General features: G+C 40.1%; 1 protein-coding gene and 1 long non-coding RNA gene across 2 annotated transcripts; one reads left to right on the top strand and one right to left on the bottom strand.

Annotated features, from left to right (window-relative positions):
• Window positions 1-285: 285 nt before the first annotated feature.
• LOC125611123 lies at window positions 286-1,341 on the bottom strand. Its single transcript, XR_007341258.1, has 3 exons — window positions 1,210-1,341; window positions 565-658; window positions 286-422 (listed from the first exon to the last, which is right to left on the bottom strand). It is a non-coding gene; the product is annotated as an uncharacterized LOC125611123 (long non-coding RNA).
• On the top strand, window positions 337-3,157 carry LOC107159805 (olfactory receptor 24-like). Its single transcript, XM_048785024.1, has 2 exons — window positions 337-453; window positions 651-3,157. Exon 2 carries the CDS (start codon window positions 655-657, stop codon window positions 1,441-1,443), a length of 789 nt encoding a protein of 262 aa, XP_048640981.1. The 5' UTR covers window positions 337-453; window positions 651-654; the 3' UTR covers window positions 1,444-3,157.
• Window positions 3,158-15,559: the final 12,402 nt, after the last annotated feature.

Below are 15,559 nucleotides of genomic sequence, written 5' to 3'. Positions count from 1 at the left end.
TTGGAGAAATTTACACAAGGAACTGAGCACCATGGCCTACAGGGTTCTAGCCAGTAAAGCCAGCCCTAGGCTTTGTCCATGTGCTCATCACAGGTCCCATTATAAATTTTCAGAATGTTTCCAAGCATCTCTGAGTAGGTCCTGCCTACTTAATGGTCAGAGTTTTGAGATCGGAGCTCATCTCTAATTTCCACTGCTCTCTTCACCTCACAGCTGCTGTGTGATGAAGGCATCCTGGCTAAATTGCGGTCAAGATGGGATGGTGACACTGCATCTGAAAAATGACCAGACTGTCCAGTCTGCAGCATGATGACTGAGAGCACAGGCTCCAGATTCAGACCACAGTGGGTTCAAAGTCCTTTGCCAATCACTATCAGTGTGGTCTTGAGCCAATTCCTTACTCCAAGCCTCACTGCCTCCATCTGAAAAAGGGAAATAACAGAATTTTTTAAGGTAGGAATTAAGAGAAAGTGCATGTAAAATCTTATCATGATTGTACTTAATAAGCACTCAGTAAAAAGTGGCAATTTTTATGGATAGAAAACTGTTCATTCATCTCCTTACAAATGAGCTTTGTTCCAAATTCTGAGCACACAGCAAGGCCAGGCTCTCTGTATTGTGCATTTACATGTCATCTCTTCATGTTTCAGTGGGATGTCTAGAGGGAAGGAGAACGAGACAGGACTCAGCGAGTTCCTCCTGCTTGGCATCACCAGTGACCTTGGGCAGCAACAATTCCTCTTCTGGCTCTTCCTGTGTATGTACCTGGTCACTGTGGTTGGGAACACACTCATCATCCTGGTCATCTGTTCTGAACCACACCTGCACACTCCCATGTACTTCTTTCTCACCAATCTCTCTTTTGTTGACATCTGCTTCACCACCAATCTGATCCCCAAGCTCCTGGTCAGCCACATGGCAGGAACACAGACCATCTCTTACCCCTACTGTCTGACTCAGATGTACTTCCTCATCTCCTTTGCTAACGTAGACACCTTTCTGCTGGCTGCCATGGCTCTGGACCGTTATGTTGCCATCTGCAACCCCCTGCAGTATTACACCATCATAACCCCTCAGCTCTGTGGTGGGCTGGCAGCTCTTGTGTGGGTCTGTTCTGGCTTCATCTCCCTGGTCCACACGCTCCTCATGAGCAGGCTGACCTTTTGCTCTTCCACCTGGAAGATCTCACACTTCTATTGTGATGCTTACCTGCTCATGAAGATTGCCTGCTCAGACACACGTGTCAATCAGCATGTGTTCCTAGCAGCCACAGTCCTGTTCATGGCCCCCTTTATGCTCATCATGGTCTCCTACATCCGCATAGCCATAGCTGTCCTCCAGATTCCATCTGCCAAAGGGAAGTGCAAAGCATTTTCCACATGTAGCTCCCACCTGTCTGTGGTCACCCTGTTCTATGGGACTGTCCTGGGGATCTACACATGACCACCAGACTCATTCTCAGCCAAGGACACAGTGGCAACCATCATGTACATTGTGGTGACCCCCATGTTGAACCCCTTCATCTACACCCTAAGGAACAAGGACATGAAGGAGGCTGTGAGAAAACTCTTCATCAGGGATTCAAGATCCTCTTAGTGGTGGTGAGAGCTGGGCTGGCACACGGAAAGACATACAGTAGAAGGAAACAGAACAGACTTCACATCATCTTAACACCAACCTCCTCCACACACCAACTTGGACTGTTTTTAAAAAACTAGAAATTAGAAGGGAATTTCATTGTGTTCAGAAGAGAGAATTAGAAGAGATAATTACTTGTATTTCTGGGAATCTATTTTAGCTGCAGGGTAATAGAAAATTCCAATTACATTGACTTAAACAAAATCAAAGTTTATCTTTGTCTTCCATAATGACACATCCAGAGTGGAAAACCCCAGGCTATAAATGAGACTCCCAAGGTCTCTCGTCTCTTCAGTGATCCATGGAGTGAGGCTTTTATTCTCATATTTCTAAGATTCTTGCTGAAGCTCCAACCATCCTATCCTCCCCCAGGAGAGGAGAGGATGGACAAAGGGGTTTATCATTTCTGAGGGCGTTTCCAGAAGCCCTACTCAGCTCCTCCTGCTCACATCTCAGTGGTGGCCCACTTGCAAATAGGCTGGAAAGACAGTAGCTATTTTTTGTTGCTGTCCTGTTCATTTAATTGCTAGGATTATATTTACCACCACCTCCAAGAAAGCAGTAAGAAAGGGAAAGGAAGACATGGATAATGGAAAAAGAGCTTGCAGGCAGGCCACAATACCTGATTCTCATTTTGCCACACCAACAAATGTGAAGAGGTCACCTTGTTATTTTAGAGTAAATCTTTTTCCTGGCATTAACAGTCTTAATTTTTTTAGAAAGAGATTTCATTTGGGATTTATTTTTCCTCCATAAAAATATAGTGTGCTGGAAAAGATTCACAATGTTCAAACTTTGTTCATTATAAAATTAATGTATGTTGATGATGAAATAAAGCCAAAATACTCTAAATGTAATGAAAGAAGTAATAAAGCATCTAGTAAAGTATTCACATTAGAGCAAACATCAAATATTTTTAAAGAACACAGATCTCTAGGTTCAACATCAATTTTTTTAATTGGCTGCTTTTTAATTTTTTCTAAAATGTTTGAAATTGGCAGCCTCCATGATAGGAGAGAGATTACCCCTCTTTCCTACCCCTTAGCTTATTCCAAAAGATAGCAAACAATTGATCCAGAAAGGTCCTTTCATACGCAAAGCAACCAATCCAGAAGCCAAATCATCCCATGTCTTCCACCAGCATTTTATGTTCTTGTCTAATAATTTCCTGCCTAAACCATCCCAGGTTTAGTTACTGAGACAAGTTGCTATGTCTAAGAATTCACTGAAATTTTTCAAACAACTCAATCCTAACCCTATTATTTCTTTGTAATCCTGAACATAACTGAAAAAAAAAATCACAGCTCATGCTTATGTTTTCCTCTTTCTTCCTCTACTTCCTGACCAGCCCTGGTGCTTCCCCATGCCTTACTGCACATGTCCAGGCTTCTTGTTGCTAGACATGGGAGAATAGAAACTTCTTCCCTCATGGCAGTCACGTCTGTATCTTCATGTCTTAGCACATAGAATTTTAAGAAATCCTGGCATAGTTTCTGTACAAATAAAACAAACAAAATCCAAATTCTTTACAGAAAAAAATAAAAATATATTTTTTTAAAATTGTCTTTTATTATCAATAAAATAAAGCAATTTATCTTTAAAAAACTATTTAAAATAAAGCAATATAATCCATAAAATAAAGCAATTTCATTTTTTTAAAAAACATATGTATTACACAGAGCTTGTCACAGCATGCCCCTTTTGTTTTCTTAATTCAGGAGGCAGGCCTAATGGGAGGAAGTGGGGGGAGGGAGAAACAGCATGATGATAGTGGGGCTTAAAGAAGCAACTATCAGATAGAGCACTAATCTCTAGGTATATAAAGAACTCAAAAAGCTAAACACCAAAAAAACCAAATAACCCAATAAAATAAATGGGCCAAGGACCTTAATAGACACTTCTCAGAAGAGGAATACAATAGTCAATAAATATATGAAAAAATGTTCATCATCACTAGCAATTAGAGAAATGCAAATCAAAACAACTCTAAGATATCATCTCACTCCAGTCAGAATGGCAGCTATTATGAAGACAAACAACAATAAGTGTTGGCAAGGATGTGAGGAAAAAGGCACACTCATACATTGCTGGTGGGACTACAAATTGGTGCAGACAATATGGAAAGCAGTATGGAGACTTCTTGGAAATCTGGGAATGAAACCACCATTTGACCCAGCTATCCCTCTTCTCGAACTATACTCAAAGGACTTAAAAACAGCATACTACAGGGACATATTCTCGAACTATACTCAAAGGACTTAAAAACAGCATACTACAGGGACATAGCCACATCAGTGTTTATACTTAAACTGTGGATCCAACCTAGATGCCCTTCAATATTTGAATGGATTAAAAAATGTAGCATATATACACAATGGAATATTACTCAGCAATAAAAGAGAATAAGATCATGGCATTAAAAGATAATGCTAAGTGAAGTTAGCCAATACCAAAAAACCAAATGCTGAATATATTCTCTGATATAAAGTGACTGACTCATAGTGGGGAAGGGAGCAGGAGCATGGGAGGAATAGACAAACTCTAGATAGGGCAAAGGGGTGGGTAGGAAAGGGAAGGGAAGGGAAGGGGCAGGGGGTTAGCAAGGATGGTAGAATGTGATGGGAATCATTATCCAAAGTACATGTATGAAGGCACGAATTGGTGTGAACATACTTTATATACAACCAGAGATATGAAAAATTGTGCTGTACATGTGTAATAAGAATTATAATGCATTCTGATGTCAATTATTTTTAAAAAAATAAATAAATAAAAGAAGCAATTCTACAAAGCAAACTAGAATGGAAAGAGAAATGTCATGCAAAATGTTGAAATGGGGAGCCCAAGTGGTTGTCTTCCCATCAAAACAATGAGCAAATGAACTCTACTTTTTCAGAAGTCTGGAACAAAATCAGATACCTATTACATATTACTGTGGAGTATTTCAACACAGTAGATTTTACTCTTTAGTAAAAGACAGGCAGACATAAATTAACAACTGTCCCTCCTTTTCTCAGTCCCACCAGCATGACTGGCTGCTTTGGGGGCAGAAAGTGGAGGCCTTCTCCTGGACAATTTGGGGGTTATACAGTTTAGTTTTTCTGATGGTATTCCAAAAAAAACGGTTCAGGCATTTGCCTTGATTTCATCCCACTCAGCTGCAATGACTTCCCTGACCTCCAGTGGCATTTGTTAGATGATGTAAAAAGATAAATCCCCTCCCCCCCACTTTTTCTTTTTTGGAGACATATATTTAAGAAAATCTTTGTCAAATCACTGCTGACCAACAAAAACTTCAGTGACCACATGCAAAAAAGAAAACTCAATTTGCAAATATGGCTTCGAAGAGTCACAAATCTCTGGCTTCAGAACTCAAAAAGTAAAATCAGCAATCCCTGAATACCAGGAGAAATGATTTTCAGTTATCAGATCATATCATTCAGAATGCCCAACAAAAAGTTACAAAACACATGGCAACAGGAAAGTATGCTCCAGTTATAAAGAGAGAAAAAAATGTAGCAGAAATCATCCTCAAGGAGGACCATGTAACAGTATGTGACCAAAACAAGGGCAGCAGGCAGTAGGATGATATATTTTAAGTTCTGGGAGAAAATAACCTGCCATCCAAGAATTATATACTTGGCAAAAGTATCTTCCAAGAATAAAGGACACATCAATACATTTCCAGACAAATGCTTAAGAAATTTATATATGTATAAATATGTATATGTATATATATACAATTATGCATAATTGTGTATATATATATATATATATATATATATATATACACAATTTTTCCTGCATAATTTAAAAGATGATTACAGAAAACAAAATCTAGGTTTATGGACATTCAATATATAAATATATGTCTTAGAGCTGGAGTTGTAGCTCAGTGATAGAGCAATTGCCTAGCAGGCAGAATGCAATGGGTTCGATCCTCAGCACTACATAAAAATAAAATAAAAGTATTGTGTCCCCCTACAACTACACACACACACACACACACACACACACACAAGATAGAGCATCTTAAAATTTTTTTAAAATAAAAATAGATATATAATTAGTGACAACTACAACATAAAGGGAGGGATGAAACTATATAGAAGCAAAACTTGTATAATATTGACCCTTAGTTGATATTAAATAAGACTGTCTTGTAATCCCCAAGCAAAAATTTAAAAATAACTAACATGCATAGCAAAAAAACTGAGAAAGGGCCTATAGCAGTGGTGCATGCTCTAATTCTAGCTACTCAGGAGGTTGAAGCAAGAGGATCTCAAGTTCAACACTAGCCTGCACAACTTAGTGAGACTCTTTCTCAAAAAAAGAAAAAAAAGTGACTGGGGGTGTAGCTCAGTGGTAGAGAACCTTGCTTAGCAAGGCTAAGGCCTTCAGTTCAATCCTCAGTATTACCAACAAATAAACAAACACACAAAAAAAGTGATAAAGGAATCAAATTAGTACATTAGAAAATATCTAACACAAAAGAAGACAGTAATATATATATAATAAAGGAAAAACATGTGAGACACAAAAAAGAATAAATGGCAAAATTAAATCCTTCCTTATCAGCATTACTTTAAAAGGAAATTAATTAAACTATCCTAGAAAAGACAGAAATTGATAGGTTGGGGAAATACGGCCTATCTATATACTGTGCACAAGAAACTCTAGATACAAAGAACTTTAAAGTATAAGGATAGAGAAAGCTATTCCACAAAAAACATATTCCACTCAAAGAAAGATGGGATGGCTGTCAGAAAAAAAATATGCACTTTAAGTCAAAAAAAAGAAAATAAGGATGTTAAATATTGATAAAAAGGCTCAATTCAGCAAGAAAAGGTAAAAATTATAGTTGTGTACACATCTAGTAAGAGGACCTCAAAACATGTGAAACAAAAATTGACAGAATTGAAAGGGGAAACAGACAGTTTTACAAAAATAGTTGGAAGCATTAATATATCACTTTCAATGATGGGTAAGACAACCAGATAGATTAATAAGGAAAGAGGATTAAACAGCACTGTAGAACTATTAGACCTAATGTACAGATACCCAACAGCAGCAGACCACATGTTACTCTCAAGGGCACATTGAGCATTCTTCAGGATAGACCATATGTTTAGGCCATAAAAGAAATTTTAGTAAGTTGGATAAAAGATCAAAAACCATGCAAGGGATCTTTTCCAATTCTCACAGAAAGAAATAGAAATCAACTGGAAAACAGACAGAAAAACTAAAAATATGTGGAAATTAAACAATAAACAGCCAATGGATCAAAGAAGAAATCACAAAGGATATTAGAAAATATCTTCTTTTTATTAGTTGTTCAAGACAATACAATGATCTTGACATATCATACATTTGATTCAAATAGGGTATGAATTCTCATTTTTCCATGTGTACAGATTGCAGGATCACATTGGTTATACATCCATGTGTATACATACAGCAATCCTAGTGTCCGTTGTATTCTTCTGCCCTCCCTATCCCCCACTCCTCTCCCCTCCCCTCCCATCCTTATTGTCTACCCATTCTACTGTGATCTCTCTCTCTCTCTCTCTCTCTCTCTCTCTCTCTCTCTCTTCCTTTCCCCCTCCACCATAGTATATGTATTTTGTGAAACCATGAGGGTCTCCTTCCGTCTTCCATGCATTTCCCCTTCTCCCTCCCTTTCCCTCCCTCCTCTTTTTCTTATTTCATGGTAATCTTCTTCTCATGCTCTTCCTTCTTGAGGTGAATTTAAAAAAATGACATACCAAAATGTATGGGGTGCACTGACAGCACTAAAGGTAATTTACAGCTATAAACACCTACTTTTTTTTTTCCTGTGGTGGTACTGGAGATTGAATTTCATGTATGCTCCAGCCCTAATACCTACTTTTTTAAGGTAAGAAAGACCTCAAATCAATAACCTAACTACTGTAATCTCAATGAACTAGAAAAAAAGAGCAACAAGTTAAATTTAAAGCTAGAAGAAAGAAGGGAATAATTATAATGGGAGTGAGATCAATGAAACAGAGATTGGAAAAACAGAGAACATAAAAACCAAAAGTTAGTCTTTTCAGAAGACTGACAAAAATGGTAAACTTTCAGCTAGATTTATGAAGATAAGAGGAGAGAACCCAAATTACTAAAATCAGGGGTGAAAGTGAAGCCATTACTGCCAATTATTAAAAAAGATAAAAAATGATAATAGAATCTTATGAAAAATTAAATTCCAACAAATCAGATAACAAATTCCTAAAAATATACACACTGCCAAAATTGACTCAAGAAAAAATAGAAAAACTGAATCGACCCATAACAAACAAGGAAATTGAGGAGATGGCTTGACTGATAAATGTTTCTAAAAAATAATTAAGAATTAATACCAATCTTTCCCAAGCTTGTCAAAATTAAAGGAAAAAATATGTCCTAACTCCCACTATGAATCCAATATCACCATAATAATACAGCCAAAGACACCACAAACAAAGAAACTATGGAGCAGTAGCTTTTATGAAAACTTATCAAAACCTAAATTTAAGAGCTAAAGCCAACACAATCACAAAAGAAGACATACAAGACAAGCTTCATGATGTTAAATGGGTCATCATTTTTTAAGTATGACACTAAAAGCATAGATAACAAAAGAAAAAAATAGACATAATAGTTTCAACAAAATTAAAACTTGTGCATAAAGTAACACTATCAAAAAAGTATTAAAAATAACAGAAGAATGGGTGAAAATATTGATAAATCATATTTCTGGTAAGTAAATAAGATTCAGAACATACAAAGAACTCTTACAATTCAACAACAAAAAACAGTCTGATTCACAAATGGGTAGGTGAACACATATTGCTATAAAGATATTCAAATGGTAAACAAGCACATGAAAAGATTTTCCACATCATAAGCCATTAGGGAAATGCAGGTCAAAATCACAATTACACTTTATACCCACTAGAATGGTTATTATCAAAACAAAACAAAATAGCAAGTATTATTGAGGATAGGAACTGGAATCCTTGTGCTTTGCTAATGGGAATACAAAATGGCGAATATATTTTGATGGATCCTCAAAAAGTTAAGTAGAGAATCACTGTGTTATCCAGCTCTCTGCCACTATAAGCAATATTTGAAATAATCAACTAAAAAAAGGCTTATGTGGGCTCACAGTTTTGGAAGTCTCAGTCCATGATCGAGTAGTCCCATCACATTGAAGCCTGCAACAAGGCAGCACAAGATGATTAATAGCAAATCATTGCACAAAGCTTCTCTCCTTATGGTCAAGGATCAAAAGAAAATGAGAGAGACTGAGAATCCAATTCCTTTTGCGGACATGTTCCTAGTGACCCAAATATGTCCTACTATGCTTTACCTTTTGAAGTGTTCATAATTCCCAGTATAGGCATGCTGGGGGCCACGCCTTTAACACGGGGCCTCTGGCAGACATTGCAAACCCAGAGTATCTTGATTACTATATGACATAGCAGCTCCACTGGTGTAGAGAATCAGATGTGAGTGTGAGCTTGAAAACATAATTATTATTGCCCTTGATGGAGTCTGCCTGCATAGGGGATATTCTGTCAAGGTCTAGATAAGGTGACAACTTGCATACAAGATGTTTGTTGTCTTTGTTGGGGCTTGCTTGCAAACGGGAGTTTCCTTCAAAGTTTAGATAAGGTAACAGCAGACAGCTTGAAATAGAGGTGTCTGCTGTCCTCGGGAGGACTTGCCTGCAAATGGGATGTTCTGCTGCCGCAGTCTGGCTGGCACAATTCAGGAGCCACTTATCAAGCAGAAACAAACTTTATTTTTAGAACACACACTCCACACCACAGAGCTCTTCAGGAATTCCTTCAGAGCCCAACTGCCACCACCGGCTTCCCAGAGCCTCTCAACCCCCCCCCCCTCCTGCTCTTGAGGCTGATTGGCTGGGTCGTGTGGGCGGAGCCAAAAAAAAGTCCCCCAATGAGCATATCCGTGGTCTGAAAGGGCAGGGAAACAGCCCAATGAGCATCAGTGCACAGGAGCCAATCAGCTGGCAGCTGGAAGTTTGCTGGGGCCACCGTGAGCCAATCAGCAGGAAGTTTGCTGGGGCCCCTTCAGCTGTGGCTCTTAACATCTCCCCCTCTCTGTTTAAACAACAAGCATGTGGCTTAGGGACCGTGCCTGCCTTAGGTTGTCCAATACTATATATGGTCCTTACCCATCATCAGATGAGCTGACCTCAAGGTGTCAGCCTCCTGTCTTAGGTTGGTACCATTGCAATTGGATCTTACCCATCGTTGACTACCTGTCCAGCATATAGCCACACCTGTGGATAGGGCTTTGTACCAGCAGGGGGGTGAGGTTCTTTGCCTCACTTCTGTTGGCCCCCAAATTTTAGCTGAACGACCATCACAAGCATAAGGGAGGAGGATACACCAAGCCAATTGATGGCTCCTTTTGGAGAAATTGTACCACCTATGACACCATCAGCAAAAATACCCCAACCCTACCACAAGTTGCTGCACCAACAGATAGTTCAAAATGCATACAAGTGAGTTCACAATGCATACAAGTGAAACATAGTCCAGGCAAGTTCTGTAAGCAGTTCAGTGATGGCAATTGCAGAAGCTGTAGATTGGTTTTATCTTTGTCTTCACCGGCACTGGGATGAAGATAGGAATTCTGGAAATAATGGCTAAAGAAAAAAATATGTAACATTCCAGAAGGCACTAAAAGAAAACAATTTTCTTAACAATTTACATTATCTTGAACAGAATTATTAAATATAATGAAAAGGAAAGGTGAAAGTAAATAAATAGATCTGTTAACCTCCTTTTTTGTTCACATATTAAAACAATCCTCAACAGCTGTTTACCCAATTTAAATTAAATCATTTAATTCATGTGAATTAAAAAAAAACATATTTGGATCCATTTTTTCATGAGCACTCATCATATATGATATATGGACATATGTACATGCAAATATACAACATAAAACACAAGTGTGCACACATAATATAATACATACAACATATAACATAATATAAAGGCCTTATAAATTTTTACAAGTGAAATCTCCATTGCAATGTTTAAAAACTCTATAGGCAAAAAAATAGAACTGATCAGCAAAACATTAATCTAGGTCTGTATGAGCTCAAAAAACAAAATAGAACTTCATGATGTGGGAAAGGGCAATAATAAAATAGATATTGAAAAAAGCATCCTGGTTCTGTCACAGATGTAAGGGTAGCCAAACTGGATTTCTGGATATCAGCTGTTATGGATTTGAGCCAAATCATCTTTTTTTTGGTCTGTAGAAATCGCTTTAGTTAATCTTTCTGGAATCCAAATTGGCTGCTGTTCTCGCTGTGGAAACACATAAACAGACCCCCGACTCCAGACAAGCAATGGGTCAGGACCTTAGTTAATCTCTCTGGAATCCAAATCGGCTGCTGTTCTCCCTATGGAAACACACAAACAAACCCCTGACTCCAGACAATTACTGGGTCAGGACCTTTCCATTGTCCTGTTAGAATATCCTTCCAAAGTACCTTGGGCTTATGTACATTTTTTGGACACATATGCCTTTCCGCAGCACTAAGCCCTGTTGAATCCAAATTTAAAAAGTTTAGAGTAAAAAGTGTTATTTTAAGTTTATCTTTGGGGAATATATACCCCTTCCCAATTCCTTCTTTTTGCTTTAATAAGTACATTTTAATAGTTTGGTGAGCTCTTTCAACTATGCCTTGTCCTTGTGGATGGTATGGGATTCCTGTTATATGAGTAATGCCAAATGATGAGCAAAATTGTTTAAAAGAGGTAGAAGTATAGCCAGGACTATTATCTGTTTTTAACTGTTTTGGAATGCCCACAGTGGCAAAATTTTGTAAGCAATGAGCTATAATATCTTTAATTTTTTCTCCAGTATGAAGGGAGCCCATCAAAAATCCAGAAGAAGTATCAACTGTAACATGCAAATATTTTAATTTTCCAAATTCTCCGCATGTATTATTGCTGGGCTCAAAAAAGCGGCACATAAGGCCGTCAATTTCCAAAAATTACAAGAGACCCCATCGGAATTTCTGGATCGGCTTATGAAAGCCCTTTAGCAGTAACCTAGATCCCGAAACCCCAGATGGCTGTCATGTCCTTATGACATATTTCCTCTCGCAGAGCTACCCCGACATCCTGGCCAAACTAAAAAAGGTCGAACAAGGCCCTGCCACCTCCCAGACTGAGAAATTTCAGATGCTCGCCCAGGCCCTGCAGGGTGTTTCCTCGGGTCACCACCCATCACCGAAAACCCACCCACCAGGCGCCTGCTTCAAGTGTGGCAAGGAGGGACATTGGGCCAGAGCATGCCCCGCACCATGTACTCCTCATACCCCATGCCCTAAATGTCAACAACAAGGTCAATGGGGCTCTGACTGTCCTAGATCCCATAGAAGACCTATGGCCAGGGAACCCTCTGACCTTCTGGGCATGGCAATCAATTGATAGAGCCTTGGATCCTTGTCCCCAGCCATAATGAGACAGGAACCCAGGGTGCAGATTCAGGTGGATGGATGTAAGGTTGACTTTCTCCTTGAAATTCTGGGGGCAAACACTGCCGTCCACCTCTCCTATTGTCGGGGTAGGAGGAAAGACCATCTATCCAAGAAAGACTCCCCTATTACTCTGTTGCATAGACAACTTCCCATTCTCTCAGACATTCCTAGTTATACCCCAATGTCCAGTTCCTTTGCTTGGCCAAGATATTCTCTCAAAATTCAGTACAACAATCAACATATGGGCTCCTGGCATCAGTCAGGCCCCAGAATCAGCCTGTTCATCTTTTCTGGCCCTTTTGGCAGAAGACTGGCCATTCTGCTTCACTTGTGAGGCTGACATGAAATATAATACTAACCTTGTTGACCCGATTGTATGGGATACCCACACCCCCTCCACCATTCCCTGCCCACCAGTTAACATTCAGCTCAAATATACTAACACCTTCCCCAATCAGGTTCAATACCCCCTGTCCACAAAAGCTCTTCTGGGCCTACAACCTATTATTCAGGACCTTCTTAGCAAGGGGTACCTCTGTTCTGCTCATTCCCCTTACTCCCATACTAGAGGTAAAAAAGCCCAATGGGTCCTATCACTTAGTTCAGGAATTATGACTCATCAGCACCTCCATTAGGCCCATACATCCTTTGGTTCCCAACCCATACACCCTGCTGTCTCAGATCCCCCACACTGCCACCCACTTCTAGGTCATAGATTTAAAGGATATATTTTTGCCTTTAACCTGGACTGTCTTTCCTCAGGGATGTCGAGATAGTCCACACCTCTTTGGACAAACCTTGGCCTCTGACCTCCAATATTTTCACCCCCAGTGCCCCGAATCCACCCTCTTGCAATATGTTGATTATTGTCCAGAAAATCTCTTTGCCCACCTGTGGGGAGAAAAGCACCCCACCACAACCTTTAAGGCCATGGTGGCCCTCAGGAACTCCTTCCTTGGGCAGATTCGAAAGTCCTAGTCCTCTCACCTTTAAGATTTGGCCACTAGAGAGACACTTACCCTCCCTTCCTCTCCCCTCTTTCCGGCCCTGGGAGTATCTGGCCTTTCCAGGAGGGGTCCCAAAAAGCCTTGGCCAAGGTCTCCCATAGCTCTGGCTCCATCCAGGATGAGAGCTTCGACTGTCAGGATTCAGTGATGACCAATCTCTGCAGCTCAAACCTGCCACTTAGGCACTCCTTATTTTTTGGCTCTAGCGGGGATGCCCCTTTTGCCAATAAATCAGTATCCTCCTTCTCTGCATCCTCTTCCCTCCTTCTTACATGGGTAATGTGTCCTCTCTGCCAGTCGACTCTCCCCTACAATGCGTCTTGGATCAAATATAGCACCCAGGCCTGGCCCATTTATCCCTTAGACAACCAAAGCAGATGACCCCTTTTTGGGTCCCTGGATCCCTCCATTCTAAGGGATCTCTTCCAGGCTTTCTTCTTGCTCCAATCCAATCTTGCTCTCTGCACCTCTTGCAAACCTCTACAAATTCTTCTAGCCCGTCCAAAGGGTGCCCAACAGATGACACTGTTCTCCTACTTTCTTGGCCTTAAAGGGATATCGGGCCTCTCTACAAAAGGCCCAAATAGCATGTAAAGAGGTCACATATCTCTCAAGGGGAAAAGGCCATTACACTAGACAGAAAACAGCTTATCCTTCTTGGGTTTGGCTGGGTACTTCAGGGCCTGGAATTTTTCCCTCCTTGCCAGGCCCGCTATATAATCTGTCCAAGGGCCCCCAAGATGAACCCCTACTCTCAGCAGTAGGGAAGCCCTTTAAAAAGCCCTCCTCCGGTCCGCAGCCCCGGGCAGCCAGGAAAGTGCGGGCGCAGGGCCGCCGCCGGTGCGCCCGGAGAGGCGCGGGGCGCACGCTGCGGAGAGCGCCGGCGCCCGGGGGGGGGGGAAGACAAACTCAGAGATGGTGTGTCTAAGAAACTTCAAAAGGTGTAGACCCCCTGATTGAAGCATAGCTGATTTATTTGATTCATTTTTCCCATTTTAGTAAGTATAAATACTTAATAATTATTTTGGTCAGTGTTGGCTAGTATTCCTTGTTGAGTAAATCTCTGTTGTCTGCCAAATACCTTTATCATTATTTGAACTGTTTGTTTCATTCTTCCACAGTTTCAGTTGCATAAAAGAATTTAATTCTCAGGTCCTTAGAGGACAAATATGTCACCATAAACTCAGAGCTGGAAAAGCCCTTAGAGATTATCTGGTTCATTCTCTTTATATATTGCAAGAAATTCCTTTACAGCATCCCCGAGGGATGGTCATTTTATTCATCTAGCCCCAGCTAGTGACAGGGAGCTAAACTGTTTCAAAGATTTGATGTTCTACCAACAAATTGAAGCAACTCTCTAAATCTTCTACCCACCCAGTTTGCATCTGAAACAAATCCATTATTTCTTTTATTCATGAGGTAATTGCACAAAAATGTAAAGATAAGTTCTCATCTTTCCTAGTCATCCTTTATCTCAGCTGAATGTCATTGATTCCCTGTATCCCTCTGCCGAGAATGGTTTTAGATGGCAGCTCCTGATGATTTTGTTGCCTTTTCTGTCTTCAGCCCATAACTGAGCATTAAGTTCCAGGTGTGATTTCACCAGACAGGCACAAAAGACCTGTCACCCTTTTATCTGGGTTCACAAATTAATGTGGCCAAAGGCTATAAATCACTGTTTTAGCATAATAGCTATTATACAAGTAGCTGAAATTATGCATACATGTCAGTTAAAATTCATAGATATTCTTAACATGTTCTTTCATCCAGCAATATTTCTACTATTCTCCCCACCCATCATGCTTATGGTATTTTGGGGTCTAAGTCCACAACTACATATTTATCTCATGTAATCCTCTTGTTTTTGGTTTTTGTCTTGTCTTGACATGCAATTATGGTTAACCACGGTGGGGGCAATGCAGAATGGGAGGAATTGAGAGTCAGACCCACTAACCTAGAGTAAGGGAGGGAAGCTCTGGAGAAGTTATATAATCAAGTCACAGGGCTTAGGAGGAAGTGGAATACATATATTCAATAAATGCCCAGAGAGAATATAGGCAGAAAGTGGCACTGCAGTTCAGAAATTAAAATCAGGGATCATGGGATTTCTAGCAAAAGGTAGAGAGCATGAAGGAATAGGGCTCAGAGTCAGGAATAAGTTCAGACCTGCAAAAGAGAAGATGCTTATTAACAGCATGCCTTTGTGATGGGATTCCTTGAAAGGCAGGAACTAGTCTCCCATGAGAGCAAGAAAGGTTTCTTTTGAGGGTGCTACAGGTAACAGGTTATCTAACAAGAAACTCAGGCCCAGGAAAGAAACATCAGACTCAAGAAAGCCAAGAGCAGGGCTGGGGATGTGGCTCAAGCGATAGCATGCTCA

Source organism: Marmota marmota, unplaced genomic scaffold (assembly GCF_001458135.2).
Source record: "Marmota marmota marmota unplaced genomic scaffold, marMar, whole genome shotgun sequence".
NCBI classification, from domain to species: Eukaryota; Metazoa; Chordata; class Mammalia; order Rodentia; family Sciuridae; genus Marmota; species Marmota marmota.
This window is presented reverse-complemented; position numbering and strand designations above follow the sequence as displayed.